General features: G+C 43.2%; 1 protein-coding gene across 3 annotated transcripts in view; it reads right to left on the bottom strand.

The window, feature by feature from the left end:
- Positions 1-27,427, bottom strand: part of CAPZB (capping actin protein of muscle Z-line subunit beta) — a 77,198-nt gene that overhangs the window by 28,153 nt on the left and 21,618 nt on the right. For all 3 annotated transcript variants that reach the window (XM_074161759.1, XM_074161757.1, XM_074161758.1), the window contains 3 exons: positions 19,814-19,903; positions 8,134-8,255; positions 2,684-2,797 (listed from right to left, as the gene is read on the bottom strand). In XM_074161759.1, the coding sequence (XP_074017860.1) occupies positions 2,684-2,797; positions 8,134-8,255; positions 19,814-19,870 (293 nt within the window). In that variant the 5' untranslated portion in view covers positions 19,871-19,903. The remainder of the gene's footprint in view (positions 1-2,683; positions 2,798-8,133; positions 8,256-19,813; positions 19,904-27,427) is intronic.

Genomic DNA, 27,427 nt, shown 5'->3' on the forward strand with positions numbered 1-27,427 from the left:
ATAAATAATCCCATAGAACAGAAACCATTATTTCCACAAAAGGTCCAGTACTGAAGGCTGCCAGCACGCTACTTATATATCTTTTTTTTATTAATACATCAATGCTTTCAAATGCGCCTGAAATACTTCACGACGCTGGAAAACCTCTGTTGTCACTGGCTCTGGAATTTGAAAGGACGTTGATAACTTTGTCCTGGACCCGATGCATGGTGCGCTCCGTTCCCAGCACTGGGAGCTGCCAAACCAGATGGCCAGGGACACCTTTAATGGCCATCGCCGGGCTCAGACCTGCTCCTGGATTTCCAGCGGGTACGCGGGATTAGTTTCCAGCTCTAGCAGATCCTGGGAATTACATCACTGCAATTGCCATCCTCTTCCCACTACAACCTTCCCCACACTCCAGACTCCCACATGGCTCCAGCAGCTGTTACAGCCCTTCCCAACCTGATATATTGGCAAGACCAGTAAGGAGCAGTGAGAAAAACTGGCACCTGTTACCCCACCTAATTTCCCTGCCCCAATTTCCGAGTAAAACTTAAGTTTCTGCTGTCAAAACACAAAATCCAATTGTCTTATTAAGGAAACTCCAGAGTCCAACGACTGACACAAAAGCTTGTTTCTATCCAAGCCTCTGTTGTAGGTAAAGTACAAATAATTTCCAATTTTGAGCATGAGGAACCCTTCAAATGGTCAGGTTAAGTTTCCCTAACTTTGCAAGTTCTTTCCAAAAATGCCACAATTTTTTACGCCACTCAGCAAAACGTAAGCCACCCTTCTCCTCTTTTCCTGACACATTTTTGAGATGAGAACACGCATCCAGGTGCACTGTGCTGACAGAGGCGCTTCTCTGGTCCGCATCCCTTCTAACAAAGTATCGCCTGTAAAACTTGGACAAACTGAAAGACGAAACACGATACAACCTTGCTTTTTCCTTCCCTACAATCTCTTAAGACTCCTGTTGTACCACGCCTTGAACAGGGTTCAACAGATTCACCAAAGCCTGAGAGTAACCTGCACAGCGCCTTCCTTCCTGCAAAGGAAACCATTTTAAAGGAGTTATTGTATCCAGCTGTGACTTCACGGTCATCTGATCAGAGAGGGATTTAAAAAGACAACCTTGGTTCCATAAACCTACTCGTTTTCATCCTAGTGTGTAAAAAAAACCTATTGGTCCTAGTCTGTTCTGCACCTGAGGAGTCACTGCAAACCTCTTTGCTGCATGTGCAGAATTCTTTTCTTCCAGTAAGTTCAGACACCAGTAACAACTGTTACTTAGAAAAGAAGTTGGATATCTATGAAAATAATGCATGAAAATAAGTAAAAATTTGATACCTGTAACAAGGGGGCCTACAGGAGAGATGGGGAGGGACTCTGGATCAGGGAGGGGAGCCAGAGGAGGAGGGGGAAGGGTTTGACACTGAAAGAGGGGAGACTGAGATGAGATCTGGGGAAGAAATTCTTTGCTGTGAGGGTGGTGAGAGCCTGGCCCAGGTTGCCCAGAGAAGCTGTGGCTGCCCCATCCCTGGAGGGGTTCAAGGCCAGGTTGGAGGGGGTTTTGAGGGACCTGGTGTGGTGGGAGGTGTCCCTGCCCAGGGCAGGGGGTGGCACTGGATGGGCTTTAAGGTCCCTTCCAACTCTAACCATTCTATGATTCTATGAAAAGTGTCGACACGCTACATTTACACCAAGCCACATCCTAAAATGAGTAGAAAATCTAGCAAGAAAAGTACTTTTTTATGTAATAGTACAACGACATATGATGAACCACAACTAAGGGTGTGTTTTATCTCCATTTTTGGGCAACAGGAAGCAGTAATGGTCATGTTTCATGGTCATTAGGCATCTCCAATAAGAAAGCATCCCATTACTGGATAAAGCAGTGAGTTCATTTTGCTTTGCAACACACGCTCGCTTTTAGCTTTAGCATTACTATTTCCATCCCGTTGCTGCTTCAGGGACGGAAATCTATAAAGATGACAGCTAAGTCTGATCCCATCTCGAGATCTTGGATGTGACCACAACACAAGACCAGGGCAGTTCCACCTTTTAGAAAAATCCAACTGACAAAGTCACCCAGAAAGTTTCCTATTGCTTCTTTAAAAAAGACACCACGGAATCTACATTTATCTTGCACACGCTCTACTAATTCCTTCGCTTTACACATCTTTAACAAGACAGGGCCTAAAACAGGGAGCAGAGAACAGCCCTTGCAGCACAAGTGGTTTAATCCCCATACATTTGCTGCCCTTCGGTATACTGGTGCCTGTCATTTTACTGGAAGGTGTGAAAGTTGCTGCTATATATATAGATGTTTTCAGAGAGTACAGTCCTGAGGGAACGGAAAAAGCAGATGGTTTAAGACTGAACTTAGTCGAGACCAAAGAGAACACAGGTCGCTTCAGGACAGAGAAGCCATTAATCTGTTAAAGGGGGGAAGGAGGCGGGAAAGCACCTCAGCATCTGCCTTTTAGCATCAGCTGACAAATTTGTTCATGTTTTTGTATCGTGAAATCACAGCGGACACGCTTCCCAGCAGCGGATCAGCAGCTGCCTACCCTTCTTCCTCTGCTATACACTGGGATGCCACCCGCAGTGACCGCGTTTTAGCCTGATTGCGTGTACCGCATGCCCTGCTGAAGGAAACAAGGGAAGCGGAGGGCTCTGGAGGGTAGAACTGACATACAAGTCTCTGTACTGGTCAAAGGCATTGTTGGCTTCCACCTCCAGCTTGCGCAGGCGAGCAGATGGCATGGCACCGTCTTCCAGGGGAGGATCGTATTTGTTACTCCACGGTGATCTGCCAGAGAGAAGAAAAAGAGACAGTTAAAAAACCCAGACAAACTCTGAAAGGTTTGAAATCGGTGGGTCCGACCTGATGCACAGATACCGAACATCCAAAAAAACCCCTAAGTTCTCAAAACCCGTCTATCTGTAAGAATTTCACCCTCAACAGCCGTTTCAAAGACTGACAAAAAGGTGACACTGATTCCTCAAAGTTTACAGTGCACCTGGAGAACGCTCCCCATCTTCAGGTTTCTACTACAATCAGCTTGGGTTTGAATCTCTTCCTTCTTAAATATTCAAAAGTGAGACCTCAGCTGTTGCACGTTAGATATTTAAAATTGTTTTCATGCAAATAGATTATTTAGTTTTACTTGGGATTTGACAGCATTTGAGCCAAACACCGTGGTCTACAATTAAAGTCCAAATTCTCCTCCACTATTTCGCTTTGAAACAAACTCTACTTTTAGCATAACATTAGGAAAACATTTGAGCAGTTTGAAGGGTTTAAGGGAGTTTGTAACGCTACAGGTTTCACTGTGATTTCCGCAGGTGTGGAAGAGATTTTGTGCCCTTAATGAAAGATGTGGTATTAAAAGATTAATGGAACCCTTTGCCCATCTGCTTGAGACTTTTATAATTCCCATTCTGTAAACCTGCATTCTCCTTTTCATTTCCCCTGCGAATAACCAAGCTACATATATCACTGCTGGTTTAAAGAACGCTACCTCTACCCTTTACCTACACACATTTCAACATACTCCAGCCTACAAACACTAGGTCTTAATGCAGTCCATACGCAAGGGCTTTCTCCTCAGTAGCCATTTGTTATTCATTTCGCAGAAAGGCATCTCGCTTTGACATCTGTTTAATGCAAAGCACAAAGAACAGGCTCCGCTTCGCTCTGGCAAAGCGTTTCGCCACACTTCGCTCCTCCCCACCACATCTGCCTCCAAAGGTGAGACACCAGGAAAAGCTAAATCATTATGTCACGTCCAGCCGGAGCAGTGTTTTTCAGGTGGTGGTTTTCATTTTAAAACTTAGTTGCTTAAAACTCGGCTCCTTTGGAGAAAAGCAGACAGCGACGGCAGCGCTCCTTTGCCTAACAACTCTCTGAAATCTGGAAGAGATTTGCACAAAAATCACCAGCGGTGGTAACTGTGGGGTTCCCAAACGACAAACCGGCACCCATGGGGCAGGGGACACAAACCCAAAGGAGATGGGAGAAGCGGAGGCTGATGGAGCACTGCCCTTGCCATCGGCCAGTCTGCAAAAGCAAAAGCCAGGGCTCGTGCACCAGGCAATGCAGAGCCACCATCAGCACGTTCTTAGCGTAACTTTCTCTACTAAATTTTAAAAGGCAGGTTTCCAAGCAATTCTACTGTTTTCTGTGCATTTGGAACTCTCTGCTTCTCCATCACGTACGAGGAAATCGGTGAGCAGAGAACCCCTACAGAAGCCACAGTCAAGACACTTTAATTATAATGATTAGATGTCTTTTGCAGGCTGCAGGGACGGGATTTAAGGGAAGCCTTGTAACGCGGAGCCTTCCAGCAGATTGTGGCATTTTCAACTCATTATAGTTGGAGCCAGCAGCAACTTCACCTAAAAAAAACCAACCCCCAATCCCATAACACAACCCCCTAATTTTTTTCCTTTTTGTGGAGGAGTACTCACAACACATTTAAAAACTTAAATGGAAGTTATTTGAAGCAAGACAGACGGACAAGCACTTAAATTTCAAAAGTCAGACCTCTAATTTCCCTAAAAGAGAATGTTTTTTGTTTCAGCTAACAGGTTTCAGTGCTGTTGGCACCAAATTCCCCATAAGGATTCCATTTAATAGAGTGATCAAACATACTTAGAGTGGAAATGTATGGACAAAGTCAGGGACCTTGAAGTCTTATATATATATATTTTAAAAAGTAATTAATAAAAGCTCTGCCTTCACAATGTGGATTCCACGGCTGTTCGACATCCCCCACAAACCTTTGTTATTAAGGAGCACTCACAGAAGTGCCTGCGAGACTACATGTGAGAAACATTGCTCCCACAAGCAGCAGGAGGACAATATGACAAAAAATGAAAATTATCTATTTATGAAGATGCAAGAGATTCCAAAAAGACTCCAAGACTACCTCCTGGTCCGATCCATGTTTGACGTGGAGAAAATCAAGTCTGTCTAAATACAAGGAAGGATTAAACTGTGATGGGCTAAGCGTTAGGATATTCATTCCCCCATGAAAACTGGTGGAGTTATCACCCCAACGGCCAAACACCCTGCAGCAGCTTTGTTTCAAAGCTAATTCCCAGTCAAATTGTAAAACCACTCAAAAAAACCCCTTATAAAACTCGATTCTCAGTGAGAAAGCCTGACTACCCAGCTCTACCTTTCCTGCCAAAGTAGCAAGAGGCTCAGTTGTCTGCAGAATGCTTTGAAATCCTTGGATTAGTATTAAAAGAAATGCAATTAGCAACCTCCCCAATAAGAAGAAAATTGGTGTTTAGTTTGAAGTGCGCAGTAAGTGGGGACGTAGCATGTTGCAGGCAGGGAACTGTATTTCTTGGGTCTTCTGATCGAGCTTGTGGTCGTGAAAAATCTTTGTGGAAATATCAAAAGCTTTTAAAAGCACGGTAAACTCCTCCTAGATTTTGGGCTAATTGATTAAATTAGCGTAAGAGCCACTTCCCAGTAACAACTTCAGATTTTATGAGGTATGAATAACAGTGTCTGAACACAGGCACAGAATGGGATTAACACATGCACATGTTCCCGTTGCTTGGTTTTCAAAGGCTTTTGCTTTGTGTTGAAGGAAAGAATTTGCTTCACGAAACAGAGCTGAGACCAATCAGTTCCAGAAGGAAGGATCACTTCAATCCAGAACGCTGGAATCAAAAGCCTTCAAGAACGGCGTTCTTTAGTGGCGGCAATTATTACAAGACGCCTATTCTAGATCAACAAATGAAATAGCATCTCTGAAACCCCATTACTTAATAAGTCCTGAAAATTTCGAAGTGATTTAAAAAACGTGATTCCTCCTGCTTCCTTGCAACTATGTAAGTATCTTCTCAGAAAGAAAGAGATCGAGCAAATTTCAGAGCCAAGCATGAAACTAACCTTAAAGAAAGGGCTGCCACATGCACTAATTAAACACGGAGAGGTGGGGCGGGGGGGGGGGAAGTGTTATTAGTTATTGCAGCATGTCACAATATTGTTTAACAAGTGCCTTTTCAAGTTTCTTGTGCCTCTGGCGATAGATGCTCATGTCAACAGCCTGAATAGGCTTGCCAGGAGACTGCAAGAAACACATCACAACTTCAGTGAGAAAACATCTTTTGAGAGACCCACAAGAAACGCAGGGTCTAATCCCTCCTCTTGCATCTTCCCGAGAGCGTGCAGCTGCACGAGTACATCTTCTGGAGGGCAGAAGCTACAGAACTCTATTCTAGGTACTGATTAAATGCACGTAGCTGCTAGCAAAGATCTGACCAACTCAGACATACACGCACAAATGCTTTTAAAAGGCACTAGGCTCTTCTGTAGAAGTTCGAACACACTTTTAATGTTAGATTGGTACCCTAAAGAACCTGAGTGAACGCTTCACCTTAGAGACCTTACTTCGTGGCCCACTACACCAGGTTGTACTTTAAAAACCTCATTAAGATTTATTCTCAGCCACAATCCAGACGCAGTGTCCAACTTTGCATCCACTATCAGTCTCCTCCTCCTATTTCTAGGACAAAATGAATCTCAGCATTTTCTCTCTGTAAATCATCTACAGACAGAGGTACTCTCAGTTTAGATAAGGAACTTTCCTGCAACTCAAAGCGACTGAAACCAATGCACGCCCTTTATAAGTTCACCTGCTTCTGCAATGACGGCCTGAGCCAAAGAAAAAAAAATATTGTTAAAATATTTTGTGGAATTCCACTTGGAAATAGAATTCTTGAAGTATTCTGGCCAGATTAACGTAGACCGCTACTGCAAATCTGCACAAAGCAAAGCTCATTTCTTACTGTAAGATCAGCTCCGATTGTTAGCATTAAAAATTCAAGCTATTACACTGAAGCTGCAAGGAGAGCCAGAGATGTCACCCTTATAATCATAACCAGGAGAAGCTGTTAACTCGGGACAGAAGATGAATGGTGGTCATTACTTCTCAGCCTGGCACCCTTCGTTAAAGGAAAAGGATAAAAGCCAGGTGATGCAATATTCACAGACGTTTCTGGCCTATAAGCTTTGTGATTCTTAATTAAATATTTGGAACTATGCCAACGTCACTGCAGCCGTTAAGAAAAGTCAAGCAATGCAAAAAAGGGGGAAAAAAAATGGCTCAACAAATAGTTGAGCGATTAGAGTCACTCAACGGTAATCATCCTAATGGCAAGGTATAGAATAAAAACATTAAAGGAGAGGGAGAGTTCAAATTGGCAGCCAAAATACCGAAACCAGTTGCAGTATCACAGCCCCTCCTACTTCAAAATTCATAATATTATAATTACACACAGCTTACATTGTTCAAATATTTTCATTGGTTTTGTCTTTAGTCCTCAGAATACATTAGCTATTTTGGTAGAGAGGGAATCCATTTCTTTACTAAAAACTTGGGCCAAGATTTTGATAGAGAACTAATGACATTGCACGTCCAAAGTCAGACTCAATCCCTCGCAAAACACGAGCGAAAGAGCCTTCCCCAGCTGGCAAAGGCCACCCTCTTTGTACAAGAAGATGATTTTGTTTAAACCAACTGCTTGCATCATCTCTTTTCTGCTGTTATCCATTCCAAAGATTTTACAAACTTGCAACAATAGATGGTTTAATTTCACTCCATCACAGTTGTTTGTTTTAGAGATCCGACTGCTTTTAATTCTCTAGGGTATAACTATACTACAGAAAGCCTAAGAGAAATGTGCTAGTCACCCCTTTAACAAGGTAAAAACATCACATTTTAGGCTTCAATGAACGACTGCAAATCACAGCAAAGAAAACGTGCAGAAACACACTGGTTTCTGGGATAAAATGCATCTTGTTCCAGAGACAGGCAGTGGGGACCTGCCTTGCAAAGGTCATCAGATTAACGACCGTACAACCACGTTATCCAAAACTGAAGTGCTCTACAATGCTCTGGAGATGTTTATGCTCTTTCGCATTAGGGAAATAACAACTTCCATAGTCACTTACTCAAGAGAAGAGGATTTGAAATAGTACCAGATTCATTGCTGAGTAGAGTTTAATACCATTAAATTTCTTTTTTTGGCTAAGCCTAGAAGGGAGAAGGGACAGCAACACTCATACAAAGCTCTTATTTACGAAGTAAACCAGTTAATTCCTTGCTTTGGATATGAACTCACCTATATGAGTCTCCATCTCTGTTGTAGTCACACAATAGATAGTCTTTTCCTACCACCTTATCTCGCGCAATCTTCAACGGCTGGTCAACAGAGGAGAGGAGGTCTTCACAGAGGCTTGGGACCTGATGGTTGGGAGAAAAACAACGGGGAGGGAAGAAAAGGTAACAACACGTTAAGGTTAAAAGAGACTAGCATCCCTAAGAACACATTTCGTTATTAATAGCCCACATCTTTCCCAAAGCCAGAAACCCTTTAAAAAAACCCCAACAAGCTGCCCTTAAGTTACAACACAATCCTATGCTCCCACCTCCAATAATTTCACATTTAATTATCTAACCACTAGTGTGGTCCAGCACGCTTAAACATATACAGTCTCCATGCCAGCTTCTTGCCAAAGACAGCCAGTAAAGTGATTGTCGAGGACTGATGAATAAAGGTAAATATTTATAATGGAGTGGAAAGGAGGGAGCTGCTAAAAGAATACGCCATCCATACGCTGGAGCGTATTTTTCACAAGCTCCCACTCTGGGTAGACTTTAGAATAGTTTCCAGGCAGCTGGCCAAACATTACCGTGTTGGCTAATAAAAATCCGCGTGTGTCTGTGCGCGCGCACATGTAAAATCAAATACATCTCCTCCACAGGTAGCTTTTAATGGATTCATAACCCCAGCCGTCCCCCCACACCTCATGAGGGGAAAGACTTCAAGATCTGCTTTTGACGTGGCAGAGAGGCTTTGATGTGCTGCAGAGAGATGAGCTGAAGGTTTGCAGCCTGAAGGTAGCGTGAATGCAAGCACGAGCAAATCCAGCAAATTCCACCCCTTGGCCTTTTGTTCTGGAGCTGATGGCGGCCCCGTTATCAATATTCCAACAGAAGGTTGGGAACGCAACAGGACATCGGACAATTCCTAAATCCTTGAATATATTGATGACAACATGCTAATACAGAAGATAAAAGAAATAACCGACGTGGAATCTCTACTACATTGTGGAGATGAAAACCTGATTGAGAACATGAAGACAAAAGACAATCCAGGGTAAAATTAATCATGAAGTGATGAATTCACAACTCGTAAGAAATAAAAAGGGGAGGGAGGAAGGAATAAAGAAAATATGGAAATATGCTTTCTTCTCTTCAAGCTGTTAGTTCAGGGAACTGGTTGGTATGATTTCAAAGGAAAGAAGCCTAGAGGAGAGAAAACAAATTAGGGGTGCAACAGCTCCCAAAAGCATAAGTGCAAACTCTTTTAATGCACTAGATGTGACACAAGAGACCAAACTGCCTAAAACAAAAACGTTCCTAATCCCAAGTACAAGGCAGTACCACACAAAGGATATTGAGTCAAAGTAAGGCAGAGACACGTATGAAACAACACGACCACAAAAGACCAAAAAACCCAGAAAGGCCAAAGGCCAAACCAAGACGTGGCTGGCTAGAGACGCAACACCTAACCCCCCCCCAAAGGTAAGAGGAAAACACCAAGAAATGGTTGGTAAAGTTACTGACAGCGCTGAATTAGCTGCAACGTTAGTTTGAGGTTTTTTACTTTGGTCTATACACTCTGTAATGTGGTGAGGAGTGATAACTGAAGAGCAGGGCAGGTAAGTACTTCTATAAAGCGTGATGCTTCTCATCGGTGTCCATCATTTGATACTCGCGAGACCTGGCGGAAGCAACCTCAAAACCATTTCGCAGTCACTAAGTAAATAAAAGTGGATGGGAAGCAAGCAGCAAGCAGCTTTTAGGAAAATCTTTACTTTTTCTAAAAACAGACAGCCCTAATACTCCCCGGAGCCGATACAAATCAGCAGTGTCGTGGCCCACGTTAAGGGAAATGATGTATCTGTGTTCAGGAGCCCATCTGGTTCCACTTTGTCTCTTCCTTCTCTTCTCCGTTAGCTATTAATTTCAGGCTGACTCTTCAGGCAGAGGGCAACCTGAGATGACTGTTTTAATTTCGGATGCACACACAACAAGACCCAAAGCACCTCATCACGAAGAGCTACGCTCCGTGCTGTTCCGAAGAGCCATCAGCTGAATATATTCCTCCTCCTCCTCCTCGGCTGCTCCTTGGCCAGCTGCCCATCAGCAGAGAGATAAGCGTCTAGGAACAGACTCCTTGCTCTGACGTGCGTTTAGAATGAGTAATAGTGATGAAAAGCCAATTCGGAGAAAAGTGGCATTTTTCCCAGACTCCGTTTTCCATTTTATTTCTTTGGGAAAATCCCTGTGCTATAATGTGTGGTACGAGAGCATGAGAGGTCTCGCCGTACAATTCTTCAAAGGCAAATATACATATAAAGCATTTTCAGAAGAAATCCCAAACTCAAGACAAGAGTCAACTCTCCTGCAGAAAAGCTTCTAATAACCATCTGAATTTAAGACCCACACAAATAAATTTTAAATTCAACTTTCTTTTAAAAATAGCACACGCTTAGTATGGTGTTTCTGTTTACCGCTCAGCGGGAGAGCACAGTCTCCTGTTGACTAGAAGGAACTCTTAACACATTGTTTTTAAGATGCAATCTCTTTAACTTCCACATAGTAATGGCGAACTAAACATATCTCTGGATGAGATCTCTATGATATCTAAAGACTCCCTCTTTATCAGGATCCAATAGGACGAGGGGTAATGGTTTTAAATTGAAAGAGGGGAGATTGAGATGAGATCTGGGGAAGAAATTCTTTGCTGTGAGGGTGGTGAGAGCCTGGCCCAGGTTGCCCAGAGAAGCTGTGGCTGCCCCATCCCTGGAGGGGTTCAAGGCCAGGTTGGATGGGGCTCAGAGCAACCTGCTCTGGTGGGAGGTGTCCCTGCCCAGGGCAGGGCGTTTGGAACTAGATGGTCTTTAAGGTCCCTTCCAACTCAAACCATTCTATGATTTGGTATCACAGATATTCACGAGCACAGTCACTTTTCCAGTTTCTAAGAGCAGTGGCTGGTCTTACAGCCCTAACAGTGACTGCATTATATCATATACTTACTAGAATATAATACTCCACTATATTGTAATACTCCATTGTAATAGCAGGCTCTATACCCATTGTGTCTTTGGCACAGACACTCTACAGGACCTCAGGCAATAGATTCTTTTCTCCTTCTTTCAGATTAAAACAGGGAAGAAAACCCACTCAACTACTTCAGAAGTATTAGAAAATTTCAACGGTGTTTATAAAAAGACCAGAGATATTCCAGCTGATGGAACTACTCATGTAATTCTAATTATCGGAAAAACATCCAAGTGTGGCACAGTTACCCCAAGAGAACCGTTTTTGCATCATTTGTTACATCAACTTTCAACAGCTGCTGTATTTCTCTTCTAAGAATGAATTTACAAGATTTATGCACACTGCTCTTCCTCCTCTACATGCTAAAGCTGCCTACAAGGCAAATGCAGCGATTTCAACAAGGTAATTTGCAGCTTTAAACATTTTAAACAGCTACATGTTCATGAGACTATTTGATTCCTTCTGAATTTAGGTCCTTTGCATTTTAGAATGTGCAACGATAAGATATTTGGGACAGCCAGGCTAAGCTGCTGCAACATAAGCATCAAGCAATTATTTTAGACTATGCATGTACCTCTCCTTAAATTCTTCCCCATGTCAAGTGTTGAACCTCCCATTTAAATTGCTTTTGTGCATATCCAGTCTCTCGCAGAATTCAGTTTATACTTAGGAAGAAAACATCCAAATCTTCTGATCACAGTTAGAAGACCAAATGATCCTCTGAGTTTTCAGTCTGAAACAGTGGATTTGCATTGTTAAATTTTCTTATCAGCTTGTTCTATGGTAGCTGAAAAGCCAAAACCCTCTTAGGTACCCGAGTGCATGTCTCCAACAGTCGTTCTAAGGGGAACTTTGACTTAAATTGAGAAGTGCAAGAATTAACCCACGTCCCCAGGCCAGATACTGAAATGCCAAAGCAGTGATTTTGTTCAATTCATCACTGCATTACAAATAAGTGTCACTGGGATAAAAACATTGAAGGTATAAGGAGCGTTTTATAAGCAAAGACTGGGCTCCCATCTTTATTTTGACACAAGTCTTTCCCACTCTAAGCAGTGGAAAGCGAAACGTAGAATACAATCTTAAGCTTGTATCTTTAGCTAAAGGCCATCGTTAAATTAATCTGGTGCACAGCATACTCTGGACCGTAACGCACCCATGTTGGGCAAATAAGCACTCGATCATCCATTATGGTGATGGATGTATAGTCATGGAATGAGACCACCCTCAATGTAAATTAGAAGAGAAAAAAAAAAGGAGAATCTCTGGGGGTGCGGACTCAGCTGCTGGGCCTGGAAGGGAACAGCAGCATCATTCAGGAGCACAGACCATGCAACAGGGCACCGTGCTTGTGGGAGGGTTTTTTTTCCTCCTCCTAAAGAGATACACAATGAATGTGTAGTACAGAGGAAAGAAAAACTGAATGAAAAGCGAGTTAAAGCATACTCTCCTGCGCGTTGAACAAGGATTCTCTTGTCTCGTGTAACAGAATTCTCCATCAGAGCAAGCCAGGTATGTGGACAGTGTTTTAATTAAGTCAACCGTTCTGCTATCAGGACAAATAATCACTTGTGCCAAAGCTGAAACCATACACTTTTTGGAGTAGCTAATCTAATAATCATTCCTTCTTGACTTTTTGGTTAAAGGAACTTATCAACCAAATAATTGTTCTGAATTATTTTTTAAAATATGATTAAACAAGCACCTAAAAAAGTTTAGAGGAGACAAGAACAGTGCTTCAGCTCTTCACGTCCTACATGCTCCCTCCATCCTTCCTTTGATCACGCTGCCTGAACTGCATCAAATTCTGCATCTTACATACTCAGGATAAGGAATAATTTGGCTGACGAGGGTACTTAAGTTGCATGGCTAAGTTCACTGTTTTCTTCTACAGCCCTGACTGAAAGGAATCGTGTTTACAGTTGAAATGGAATTACTGTTAGTGTAAGGTTCTGTGCTTGGAAATAGCCTTTTTCCATGTTTATTCAGAGGTCAGCGTGTCCTGACCTCCACAGGAACCTTACGCATTGGAAAACTATGCTAAATGCAGAATAATTAAAGATGAATCACATTTTTCCTTCAAGAATCAGAAGGAAGATGAAGTGACCTCCAAAAGATTAGCAAAGAGGGCATTTCAGATCCATTTGTCTTTTGAATTTGTCTCTATAACATGCAGGTATCTGAATGCGTGTGTGACTGGAACAGTTTTTAATTAAAAGCCACATCCAAACAGGAAAGCGACTATTTTCATTGCATGTGAACTCTTAAGACTTCATTTTTCTTTTTTAAGACAACTTGTATCATTACAGAAGCAGACTAAACCACTGCCCCAACCCAAAGAAGAGCCCCATGCAAGCTCCCCGGCGCTCTTGCAAAATAACCAATTTTGGCACACGACCTCCCCCTTTCAGACCAGATTCTTCCCCTCTGGGCCAGCATCTAATAAAATATTATTATAATTTTTCTGAGTCATTCCACAGCCTCAGAATTTCCTGTTCCTGCAGAACACAGACACGGCCTAACGGATGTTGTGGAAACTCAAGAAGGAAGCCTGGCTCCACTCATCTTGGGCTTAAAACCACTAGTAAAGTCACTCCCACAAATCCACACATTGCTAAACCTTAATTTGATCCATCAGATGTCCAAGGGCCACACATTCTTCAAGCTTTGTTTATTAAATGACGCTTAAATGGACTTTTGTGTTCAAGACCAGATGTAATTGATATTGGAAACAGCTCAGCTTTATTCAAGTATTTGCACGGAATTCCAGCAGGGCAAGAATTAGCAAAAACAAAATTAAAACCAATCAGCTTTTTCTGTACAAAGGCAAACGCTAACGAGATTGCAGATCCAAGATCTAGTTAGCTATGTCATAACAGAAACGCTACATTAATTACAGAATTTTTCGATTCAGCTCAAGGAACTACATTTAAAAAAAAACAACTCTGAACGGTGACTACCGTTCCTAAACCAGGATCCTTGGCGTTCTTCCTGCGATTTGCTGGAGAAAATAGGGCTTTTGCTAAATTCAGCGTTCTGTAGCTCACTGGGAAACAAAAGCTGGCCATCTGGCAGGCACAGAGACTGCCCCAGACTTTGACTAGTGACCTGCAGGTGAAGGCTTCTGTATCTCATTACCAGCCACAAGTCCCATGAGCCACCACAGCGTATCAGTATCTTGGGAAGCCTTGACTATTTGTGTCAAGGGTCCAGCTGGTGGTGGAGATATCCAGCCACAACTACGGGATCTGCAGAGGCATTCTCTCTCCAGTGGCGTTTCTGTACCCTAGCTTCCCCCCCCCCCCCATCTTTAAAAGAGGTTAGATAGGTCTCTAATTAGGATTCAAGCTCATCAAGTGATCTCCCCTACACTCTCCTTAAACAGTTATTTTAAGCATCTCTAACACCAGCAATGCAGTGGCAGGAGCTTGGAAGAGAAACAAGTTTAGGCACAGTTTAGGCTTAAAAAGAGTAAGTGAGTATGAAGCCAGAAGTTAAATTCATTTTTACAACCTGATGCAAATAAGTGGAGTTGCTAGCTCTAAGCCAAGCAGCACATTAACCATTTACATATATTAATTGCTATCTCCAATTACCATCAAGATATCCAGAGGTAATCTTTTCTAGCTGGAAATGCTCCTCGCCCACCAAATGGAAAACTGGCTCTCCATGACCATACATTAATTCAGAGCCAGAGCCCCTTTCTTCAACCAATAATCCCTGCATTACAAACCCGACCGGCTGCTGGTGGCTTCGGTCCCATCACACAAGGCAACAAATCCAGGAAGAACAGCAGGTCAAAAACTCAGCTCTGAAAGCACGAGGCTGTCAATGCACTTCTGCTTCCACTATTGTTTTTTTAAGTTTTCACTGGGCCTGATCATTTATTATTTTTTTTTAACATCCTCCACCCTCACTAGACGTTCAGCTGGCCATCTGTGTTCAATTACTTTATCTTTCTCCTCGATGCTGCATACTGCTTAGGCTCTTGGACTCAAAATACAAAAAGCTGCAGTCACATTCTCATGTTCTTTATGGTGTGTGCAGAGCAAGCGATGCAGTTTTCCTGGGGATAAATTCTCTAGCTTCATATATCTTCAGTCACTAAAGGCATGCAAGCAGATTTGAGACTCGCCTGGAAACACCAGCTACATGAAACAAGGGCTTGAGTATTATTCAAATGTTTCAAGATCATAAGTTTATACATTTTTTAATTCATCACTCTGGGGCTGTCTAAAAAGTAACACATTCTACTAAAAATACTTAAGCATTCTCTTGTGATGAGAAAGCAAAGATGATCACCTCCCAGATCTTTAATTGCAAACAGAGCCTTGAAAAATAACCAGTAAAGTTACTGACTGCTATATCTATAAAGAACTCCAGCTTGAATTCTTCCATGGCAGCAATAACTTGATTCTGTATTTTAAGAAAGCTTTCACTTTTGGGAATAAGTGGAGTATTATTTGAGTATCAGTCTTACTGGGAAAAGGGAGGCAGAAAGTTGTGGCTGTGAGCAAACCCCACTCTCCTGGCGCGTCTGCTTGTCCATTCTGTGATCCAGTTTTGCAAGGATGATTCTCCATCCCCCGTTCATGCCAGCCATCTGATTTCTCTGAGTCAGCTGGATTTTTCATTTAATTTATATTATATACACACAGGCAAGCATCCAAATGAAACACTCAGCAGGAAATTTGTACTTGCAAAGAAACCTGTTTAACTTTTACCAAGACTGAGAGCACATCAACTTCCATACTCCAGTCAAAGCCATCGAGACAGTCCTGTCACAGACCCCGTATTTGTGGCACACGGCCCATGAGCACGACCAATCCGACTCCCATCTTCCACCCTTCCAGAGACGGATCCCTCTAAGACACGTCAGTGAAGCTGTCTTGCAAAAAAAACCCAAAAGGATTCTGGATCCCCAGCTCTCGCTCACCTACCCCGTTATGGGCGCTGCCACGGTGTCCTGGGAGAGATCCTCCACGACAACGTTACCTGAAAGCTGACGCCTTATAGAATCATAGAATCACCTTCTGCGGGGTTTCTCTTGGAAAGAACACAGCTAAAACTACACGGGGACTGAGTTACTGTACAAATTGTCTTAAGAGAAAGGAAGCAGGGGGACAATTCTCTCAGGTTGTTCTGATCTTTCGGTTGAGCCCCTCAGAAGTGAGCTCTCCCAGCTTCCTTGCTTTGTGCCACTCTGATTTCCATGAGCCAAAACAAGATCTCACTCTTAACTGATACAAGAAACATTTCCATCTGGGAAATACCATTAATATTCTCCTCTCAGCAAGTGATGAGAGCAGATGTGAGTCACAACTGACTTTGACGAGAAGCACAGTATGTCAACATCAGCAACTTCTGGACAATGGGAGGCAAGAAGGAGGTGAGACTATTTATGCTACACAATTAAAACCGGAATTAATGTTCCAAGTGCTATCACTTGGCATATCCTTACGATACATCCATTTAAGAGCAGGGCAATCACCTTTAGGGCTCCTCTTAAGGGAACTGCATTACAGTTCAGACTTGGCTGACAGGTAGATGCTCCAAGGCTTCAGTTACCCCAGTTTCCAGAGGAGCCACATGGAAAATTATTCTAATTGTCCTTAAAAAGGTGCGTGCCCACACCAAACTTTTTTGTAGAGATTTAGAAGTCCTCTTGTACATTTTGACAGCCTCCGAGTAGTCTATTTACAAATAATGACTAATTGAATTCCAACCAGAGCATTCCATGCCAAGGCACATTACCAGCACCACGCACAGCTTCTTTCAGGCAGGACTTCTGAAGTCCTATGATTGACAAGGTCTCTAATGAACTCTAATTGAAGGCTCGGCAGTCTGAAAAACTGCAACAACAGATGTGGTAAAAGGGCAAACCACAAACTGTTTTGCTAATGAATGGAAAGTGTCTGGTCTGATGAGGGCCAGTGACCCAAAAATTCTGGTCTTCCACCCACCCTTTTACTTCATGTTCAAGTTTGGACCCTCTCCCTTGGCAGCCCAACGCTTGGGGGCAGTAATGTACAGGCTGGAACATGTTCCACATCCTCATATTGGCACCAAGAAGCTCTTTTATTAAAAAGCAGCAGCAAGAGCATCGCTTTGACAGAGTTAAGAGAGACCTCAGGGAGGCAACTCATTGCGGTTATCCTTCCCAGCAGGATAAGCCTAGGAAGTTTCTTACTATATTAGTTTTGGAAACCTTTTTTGCAAAGACATTTCTAAGTCATTTTCATCTCCTTTCAATGGATCTTAAGCATCAAAACAGTAGCTACACTCATCAGTCTGGAGATCAGCTCCTATAGGCAGGCTCTGGAAAGCTGAGCTGGGAGCAGATTTCAAGTAATAACCTACGCTTCACAACGGAAAATAAAAGCGACGGGGGCCTTTGCTCCAAGTCTCCTCCAGCACAGCAGATGGAACGAAGCAAGGAAACCAAGCGCAAAGGAAGCACAAGTCAGGGTGCCATCTTTTATAATTCTGTCACAAATGTAATGAACCTACTCATGCTCGTCATGCATTTGGAGTCTGACCTTTTACTTCAAGGAGGTTATTGTCTGGTAACAGCGCAGGAAACAGAAAAAAACCGTCAGCTGTAAAGGTTTGGATGAAACTTGCCAAAAAAGGTCAAAAAACTATTCGCTTGAGTCTGGTTTATGATGTTTTTGGAACTCTTACAGGTGGCAGTGGCAGCATGTACACTGCTCTTGTCTAACTAGTGTAGACTTCAGCCTAGCGGACGTCAGGCTGAGGGTGGGCTGCAAGAAGAGGTCTACAGATGTCTCAACAATAAAGAAATCACACTGGATTTAACAAATTATTTCATCTCCACCGCAAAGAAGGGACTGGAATGACTGGTGGGGGAATCACACAGACCCTCCTTCTAACAAGCGTCATTCAAACGGGTCTGTTTCATGTTACACTGGCAATATGAAAAGAAGCCCAGTGAGTGTGTTGCTGATGGAAAGCATGTAGAGCACTAATGAGCACCATCCAAAAGTAATTCCAACATTTAGAGGTAACCAGCAATTTTCTGAGTCATTAAAAAAACCCTCCTACCAATTATACAGCCAAGCTTACCATCGCTCCCCAAACAACTCATTGTTTTGAGCCATCCTTGGAGCTGCTCAAACCCTGATATCCCTTTGGTCCTCCAAATTCCATCCAGAAAACCAACCATGTCGCAGCAGATCATATCAACGCGTTAGTCATTCTGTCTCCTACCTCCAGCAACAGCCTCAAAACCCATGCTTTAGGTTGCCAAGAGTTTGGTGGTGCAGATGTAGCCAATTATTAAATGGTTTCAAGAAAAAGAAATAATCCCTTCCTGCAGGGAATAATTTCTTTCCCGACCCACGGAGCTTTCTTACCTGTACCTTGGCTTATGTAACTAAAAACAGTATTTAATTAGAGTTTGATTAATTTAAGTCAGCCACAGCTTTTTGACCATGGGACTCCTCCTAAGTTCGCTAACACCCACTTCAATAACACTTAGGAACAGAGCTCCCCAACTAAACTTGTAGCTGATAAGTTTACCTGGTTCTTCCGCACACAAAGGTGACAAACAGCTCAGACACAATTTAAACTATTTAATAAGATGCGCTAGCTCAAACGGTCGCTATGTGCGGAACCATCAGGTTTTTATGGTCTCTCGGACAAGGTTTGTCAGCATCATGCATAAAATTCAGACCTGCCACAGAAAAGGGATGTGCTTCTCACTACAGATAAGAGGAAAGGCTTAATTGAATGGTCTAACAGCCCTGTTCCTGTCCTTTGTCTGCAAACGCTTGGAGGCTTAGGTCAGAAATAAGCCATATATTTAGACTGGACAATAGAGACAAGCTCTCCCAGCGGCCCATATAGTAGGTTCTACATAGATTAAATCCATATTTCAGCAACACTAAGTTACTCCAGAGGCACCTGTGCCGCACTGTGTTCAGGGACAGCTGACACGAGTCTGTTACAGCCTAACTGTGCATCACAGGATGTGCAACTAAATCCTACCTGACTGGGAATGAGCATATACATCCTTTTTAAGTTAGTTTTCTTCACTAGCAGTTTATAGGAAACCAAATCTTTCAGGGTCAATAGGAAAACAGGTATTGGGCATAAGATGGTTGGCCAGGGATTTTTTTGGATACTCACTGGACTGCAGAGTACCCGATATGGCATAAATTATAAATAGATTTGGGTATTGTCCAGAGCCCCAGTGTTCTGACATATTCTGGCTCAGTAATGTCTTTGAAGCATGTGCCAAAGCATCCACTGCACCTACCGACACCTCCTGTGTCAACCTACAGATGGGCAGGTACCTTATCAGGAGACAATACACACGTACAAGGGCATGCAGCGACCTCGTATAAACTGTTCCAAATTGCTTTTGCTAAACAGCAGCCTCCAAACGGGTGATGACTTCATCAAGCAAGCTGCTAATGAGCCTTAACCCGAAAGCACATCCCTGCATACACAGTAGTACCCATTGGCTTGCCCAAAGTAAACATACGGATTCCTGACATTGTTGGGTTAATTGTTGTATTCTTCAACCTTGCCAAAAGACAAGGAAACAAATCACCACTCCTCTGAGATGCTTCAGAAAACATTCTTACATACCAGATCATGACACCCAGGACTTAGCCATTACTTGGTTCAGAGCACCCAATACTCACCAAGTCAATGAGGTCGCTGAGATTCTTCTCTATCTGCTGCGGAGGCAGACGCCTCATCAAATCCAAGGCACAATCCAGCTGCTGGTCACTCTGCAGAAACAAGAACATCCCTCCGTCACCATGTGTACAGGTAATAATACATCACGTTCACACGAACTGCGGTGCTTCCTGAGTCTCTGATAGCAGAGATCCAGTTTCCAGTTCTAACAGCAGCAAGTTTTGCGTTAATACAAACAGATTCAGTACAGTTCAGTACCATTTGATCACAGATTACTGACCTGGTATTGCAAACGTTCTAGACTATGGAGTTAAGAGCACAGTTTAACAGGTGTCGTGCCACCAATTTCACTGTTGAGGGAAAGGAGTCCAGTCTCCCTACCTCACCAAAACCTGTTTCCAACACTCGTGCAAACGTTTAATGCATTGTTTTTCCACGCTACCTCAGTAATAGTCTGGGCTAGAGAACTGAAAGTTCCTTTTCCTGAAGCAGTTTTAAAACTTCCTCAATCGTATTGTGCCATTCAGCTTGAGATAACCAGCATCCAAGACAAATTCTGTTCCAGCAGTGCTCTCTCTCCCACCTTTGGCTTTATCAAAAACCCCGAATGAAACATGCACACAAAGCATGATCCATTATTTCCTCCTTGCTACAAAACACACACCAAAAGCTGCCCGTATCTGAGAAATCAGGGACTTTGCTGTGATTTCTCGAAATAAGTAATGTACTCCAAAGGGCTTAGTGCAGCCGGTCTCCCATCCAATTCTGACACAAGAAGAAACCCTTAAAACTTCAATTCAGAGTCAGAAAATGTGCAACAGCCATTACCATGGAGCCTTGATGACCTGAACCATCCTGACATAACTTTTAGCTCTCTTTCTCGCCAACAGACAGACACTTTCCTGCAAGCCTAACAGTACCCAAAATCCATACGACCTCCTTTGACCAGCAGGTCAGCGGGCAGCCAAAGCATCGCCAGTTTGGTCTCAGTGCTTCTTTCCCTCCCTTTTTCCTTTGAGATTTCCAGCCACCCATATAGAACGAGCTTCGCTTTAATTTCTCCCTCCTGCATCCTGCCAAGCTCCAAAAGCTTTATTTAAGAAAGGCTTCAAAACTAAAGCGGTTACATGGTCACATTATTCCAATAGGAGCCCCCAGGTCAGGGAGAAACAGGAAGCAAAGTTTCCTGCAATTAAGCTATACCCTGGCAATGAGGAAAGGAGGGAGATCTCCTTTTAGCAGACATCCATTATAAAAGCTGTTCTTAAAAGGTACTACCCATTCACTATCAAAAGATAAATATTTTACAGCCAGCAAGTCAGACAGCCTGGTCTGGGGAGATTATCTATTTATTTCTCTTCCAGTTCAGGTTATAGGACATAATCTTTGCAAAATATTCCAGCTCTACAGCTAGGCACCGACTCCCAAATATCTGCAAGAGTCTCCTGAAGATCTGAGTCTTCAACCTCAAAAGCAGGATGCACTGACACCAAAAATTGAAGTTTAGGACAGTCACCTGTTGTCACTGAAGAAGGACGCATTCAAGTAATGCACATAAACCCCCCCATACTCTTTTAAATACTTGAATAACATGAGAAGCAAATCTGGACTGAAGTTACTTGTGTTGGAAAGTGACCCCAAATTGATCACTGAACTGACTCATGGAAAAAAAAGTCTTCCTTATCTTCATTAGATGTTCAGGGGAAGCAAGAACTACTCAATTTTTGCTACTAACATCTCAGGCCCCAGAAAAAGAGACTATTTAGATGGCCCACGCCTGCCCAGCTCCAGCAGCCGAGCTCAGGCCAGGGGGATCTCTCTCACCAAGTATTGTCTTTACCTCCCGCTATCTCTGACGTCAAGGCAGGAAAGCTGGCACGTGGTCACAGGGTCACGCTCCTCGCTTTGGGATCGTGGGAACACTTACGGAAGTGCTCCGTCCTCCTCTGCCAGCTGGAATTGTTTAATAGACAAAAAAGCCCGGGGAAAGATGATGTTAAAAACCACCACTAAAGCTCCAACCCTAAAGTAAGTGTTTTATAGTGTGACAATTTTGAAATAAACTACTCTGGATGAAGGAGTATCTACATTTGCAGAGTTTTATGGATTAACCAAAAGAACTTGGACTGACCATTTTTATAACAATATACTCCACAGCAGCTGTAAAAAGACTATTTAAGGCAGTGATTCTTAAAGGGGTTCAGACACGACTGTGTGCAATGGAAAACCAAAGATATCTAAGCACATACCAAAAATCTATTTTTCTGGTATGAAAGAGGTAAAAGGAAGGCTGAGCATTAGGGCTCTTCAGTTTTCTTGCAGAGCATTTAAATAACTAAATGGCTTGCCAGAAGATCTCTTAAAGCACTGAAATCAAGAGAGGTTCTGCTGTATTTCTGTCCCTCAATCTGTGGTTATACGGTTACTTTAATCCAGCATAAATCCGTGCTGGCACAATCAAAAAGGCAACACAAAGCACAGTGATTACAGAGCAAAGTGGTACCTTGTGGTATTGGATACATCTGCTATGTCCTAGTTCAGAATCGACCGAGTAATTCTACCAGTACCTTTTGTTTCTGGTTCTTTCACTGTAGGTGAAGTGAGGTTTTAACAACAAGGTCTGTGGTCAAAGACATCCTTTGGTGTCACACCTCCGCCCCGGCTGGAGCATCTAGAGTAGCTGTAGGTACTTACGTACAAAGAGAAGGTGCCAAAACCACTCTTAACCTCTCTACACTCTTAACTTCACCTGTTCTGGACTTCCATTTCCTTAATTCTCTTGTAAAATTCCATACTGAAGACACGGTTTCTTAACAGACCTCCAGACAAAACATTTTTACGGAATTCTTGCCTTTAGACATGGAGAGGCTTATAAAGCCCTGCTCACTGAGAGGGCGATTAGACAGGCTGTCTCCCAGTCTGGGCTGCTCTCGAAGCCAAGCTCTTTGAGGTTGCAGGACTTAATGAGCTTAGTGTTTACTTGATATGAGGCCGTTTTCCACTATTCCTCTGTTTCATCCAGCACAGAGCTCCTGTGGAGGAGTAGGGAGTTCAGACAGAAATTCTAAATGAAGTTTTATTACAGCTCAAGTCACTGAAGGATTTAGAGATCATAGGAATCTCAAAGACTGAAAATATTAGCTTAGATGAAAGCTCCTTAATAAGTTTCCTCTAAAGATGTTTGGCTATCTAGAATCTCCACTTAAGCATCTGCTATAGTGTTCCCATGATACTACCACGGGGAAAAAAAGTTATGAATATGTCTATAGGAGTAGTTATGTTTGTTTAGCTCCCTTTGCCTACGTCTGCTCTTCTCTTCAGTCTTCCCTGTTGTACTTATTTCCAAAAGAGAAACTCTCTCAGAACTGCCACAGCTCTCTGGTCATCTAGGTCACTATGTGTTGAGGCTCAAATAAAAACAAATAGCACTGAAAAAAAAATCAGTTGTATAAACGTGCAGTTGCACAGAGGCCCGGTTGTATATTTTAATTCCATTCACTCTGTAAGCAATACTGTTCAAAGGCTGAGAACAGGCAGATGTCCTTCAATGCAGAACACACAAATAAGAAAAACCCAGCAAGTTTTTACTATAGGTATGCAAATTGCAAAAATTAAAACAGGCAAAATGCTCAACTTCCTTTTGGCTCCCACTCCTCATGTCCCCGAAAGCACACGGCTCCTTAGGATGAGGGAACAGGGCTCGGGAATGGCTGGCATTGGTTAATGGTCCCCTGCCAGGATACTGTACACTGATAACACCACGCAACAAGAGCTGACCCAAGATTATGCAAACCAGCAAGGAAATCATATCTCAAGGAGCTGGTACAGTTCATGGCACCCAAATATGCTCTGCCAGACAAGGTAATAAACCGTACCACGTCTACACTATACTTTGTACAGAACTGTCACCTGATAAACGAGGTTATTACAAGCCAAGATACATGCCCAAAGCCTTTCAAACATCAGTGTCACCAGCAGAACCAGTAACACCTCACAGAAGCTGTACTGGTTTTTTCAATAGACACTACCAAGCTGACGAGTTATACTTACAAGTACCTTGCACTTCTTTTTAAATGGTATCTTTACACATGCAATTCACTATATACGCTTACAGAAATTCACAGGCTTCATTCACAAGTTTTGACAACTCCCCGTTGCAGGTTACCTGAGATTTAACCTATACTCCGGGTTTTAAGAGGGTTTACACAAACCTGCAGCTCTCCCCATTTCAAAGGCTAAGCCATTCCACTTGAAAGGAGGTAAGAGATTTCATTTCAAGCTCCCAGCCCTATAGTCAGCAGGAATTTGCTTCTTATTTATCACAAAGATCTGCAGACTTAATGCCCTGGTGGCCTTCACAGCTTTGTTCCGATAGCTCCTGCTCATTTGACTATGTTATTGCTGAGCAGAAACAGAGATGGGCAGTTTCTTCAAAAAGAAAACCAGGCTGGTTTCACTTCTCTATTGTATTTCTATATTAACACTACTCTGAGCTAACTCCCCAACCAAAAGAAACCAGCTGAGGGAGTTCAGCGCTGCTGCACTGGCAGCTTCTCCCTGTTTTAGCCCTCTCTGGGAAATAAGCCACTTGGGCTACCAAATCTTTCCCGCAAATATAACACTTCTACTCACAGAATCACAGAATGATATGGGGTTGGAAGGGACCTCTGGAGATCACCCAGTCCAACCCCCTGCCAAAGCAGGGTCACCCAGAGCAGGTCCCACAGGAACGGGTCCAGGCGGGGTTTGAATGTCTCCAGAGAAGGAGACTCCACCACCTCTCTGGGCAGCCTCTTCCACCTCTCTGGGCAGCCTCTGCCAGGGCTCTGCCACCCGCATAGGAAAGAAGTTCCTCCTCATGTTTAGATGGAACTTCCCATGTTCAAGTTTGTGCCCATTCCCTCTTGTCCTGTCCCTGGGCACCACTGGAAAAAAGACTGGCCCCATCCTCCTGACACCCACCCTTGAAGTATTTAGAGGTGTTGATCAGATCCCCCCTCAGCCTTCTCTTCTCCAGACTAAACAGACCCAAGTCCCTCAGCCTTTCCTCAGCAGAGAGATGCTCCAGGCCCCTCATCATCTTTCTAGCCCTTTGCTGGACCCTCTCCAGCAGTTCCCTGTCCTTCTGCAACTGGGGAGCCCAGAACTAGACCCACGGCTCCAGATGGGGCCTCCTCAGGGCAGAGCAGAGGGGGCGGATGACCTCCCTCCACATGCTGGTCACACTCTTCCTGATGCACCCCAGGATGCCATTGGCCTTCTTGGCCACCAGGGCACATTGCTGGCTCCTGGGCATCCTGTTGTCCACCAGGACTCCCAGGTCTTTTTCCTCAGAGCTGCTCTCCAGCAGGGCGCTTGCCCTTGTTGAACTTCATCAGGTTCCTCTCTGTCCAACTCTCTACTCAAGGCATGACCACACTACTTACCTCCCTTCCCATCTGTCAGAATAACTGGATGATCTAAAAATTACTTCAGCAGTTCTGAAGAAGGTAAAAAAGCCACACACACATAACAAGAGCATTATTTGGCCCGTGCTGCCCATGTTTGGCCCTGAAATGCCACAGTTGTTAGGACTCTGCAACTGAGTTATAACAGACGGAACAAAGGTCTCTGAGCTCCTTCGCGCACAAGTTTGGCTTAAGACTGGCATCTGAAAAGTCATCCAAACTTAAAGTACAGGCTGGCATCTCAGTTTTCAGAGAACAGAAGTATAAGATAAAAACCTGAAGGGACACCAAAAATAGAACATTGGCTCAATTTAGGCAATTTGAAGCAATCACATATCAGGTCTCTTTGGTTGCTGGTCACTTTACAAGCAAAGTATCTTTTTAAAATTAATTCAGGGCTAAAAGTACACAAGCAGCAAATGATTTTTTTTTTTTTTCCCCTTCCTTTCATGTTGCAGACACACCCCAGATTGTAAATCATATTATTTCCTGTCAGTTCTCCCAACAGGAATGTCTGACTAATGTTTCAGCTTTGTGGTACTAAACACTAATTTTTTTTTTTAATTGAAGCAGATACACAGCTTCCCCTCCCGCTTGTCAGTTCAATCCCTGCCAACTTCCCAAACTCAGAAGGCAGAAGACTCCCCTTTCAAATCACACAATAGGATAGTATTACTGCTAGAAGCTGTAGCAAAAGGGTTGAATTATTGTAACCCCTGCGTAATAAAAAGTACAGTAGTATGTTAAGTCGCAGGATTCCCCTCTCGGTTGTCAGCATTCACTTTTGAGGATATTAGATGGGAAGGGGAATAACTCTGTACGATCTATGAATCCCAGACAAGTTCTGTGCTCATGACGTTTCCATCAGCTGCACATATTCTTTGCAATCTGGTTTTCTGCATAATTTTTCCCTTGACTATTAACCCTCTTCTGGCAGATCCTATCTAAACCCATTTGTAATGGACTTATAAATCACAGCTTCCTGACAGCAAGGTGTACTAGTGGGAGAAACAGCATATTTAAGAAACAATCAAACATAATAAAACCTGAAGACACGCTACGCTGCGGCTAGTTATAAAGGAATAGGTCAAAGATTATTAAAACATGACACGGATGCAGACTACATTCTCCTCCTCTTGAACTACTTCTAGCTTTGCCTTCTCTGGTTAGGATGTCATCCAGTGGCTTTTATTATCTCAGACACTTACCACCATGTCGTATGTTTAGTAACATGGTTGGCTCAATTTGCTGAGGTCACATTAGTGCTGTGGTCAAGACCAAGAAGAAAGCCCAAACGCTGAGAGTGCTCATCCGTGAATTACAAGTGAGAAGGATTAAAGGTTAAAATAAAAGCAAGAGGTGATGGATCTGAAGATTTTAGCAGAAGCTGCTGTACTCGATCACCCACAGCTCCCCCGTAACTGGTATTTACTTACAGAGCAATTGACAAGTCACATCCCAGCTTTTGAGTCAGTGAATCCCCCTCACAGACATTCTGCTACAGAACGTTATTTCCTTTATTCTACTCTGCTCTAACTTTTAAAACAATTGAGCATGTTATGGAAAAGCAGCACTAGCCCTAATTAATGACTGAAAACAGTTCCATGGCTTGTTTTCTAAACCCAGGTCTAGGTTTTGCACACACTGACACACACACCTGCACACTTGTCAAAAAATGAGAGGGCCAACCTCAACCTCTCAACCTCAGAAGCACTGACCAGCTTTTGTTCTGCACTGGTCCAGAAATTTAATACACGCTAACTTCAGGCAGACAAGCACTCACAAGGGATCTCCCCTTTAAAGAGGTTCTACAGGAAAGAGTAACTTCTATATCTGCTCCAAAGACTCACACGGGGATCTAAAATAATCTTCGGGAAGGAGAGCAAATGAGGCAGCTTAAGTTTCATTGCCACCAGCATGCTGGTGACATCGGATACTTGTCACCATTTCAGGCTGACAGCACAGCTATGGCAAGTCCTAGAGAGATGAAAGGAGTGGCAATGGTCTTCTAGGAGCAGCGACCAAAGAGGTCTCCTCCTCCATTCAAGATCCATTAGCACCTCAAAGCTCGCGATGAGTGTTTTACCAAATCCTTGTTCCTTGCTTTACCTTTAGGCTGATCCTTTCAAGCCTCTTTTCAATCACACTTTGTGTTTGACTTTGCTTCAT

This window comes from Numenius arquata, chromosome 20 (genome assembly GCF_964106895.1).
Source record: "Numenius arquata chromosome 20, bNumArq3.hap1.1, whole genome shotgun sequence".
NCBI classification, from domain to species: domain Eukaryota; kingdom Metazoa; phylum Chordata; class Aves; order Charadriiformes; family Scolopacidae; genus Numenius; species Numenius arquata.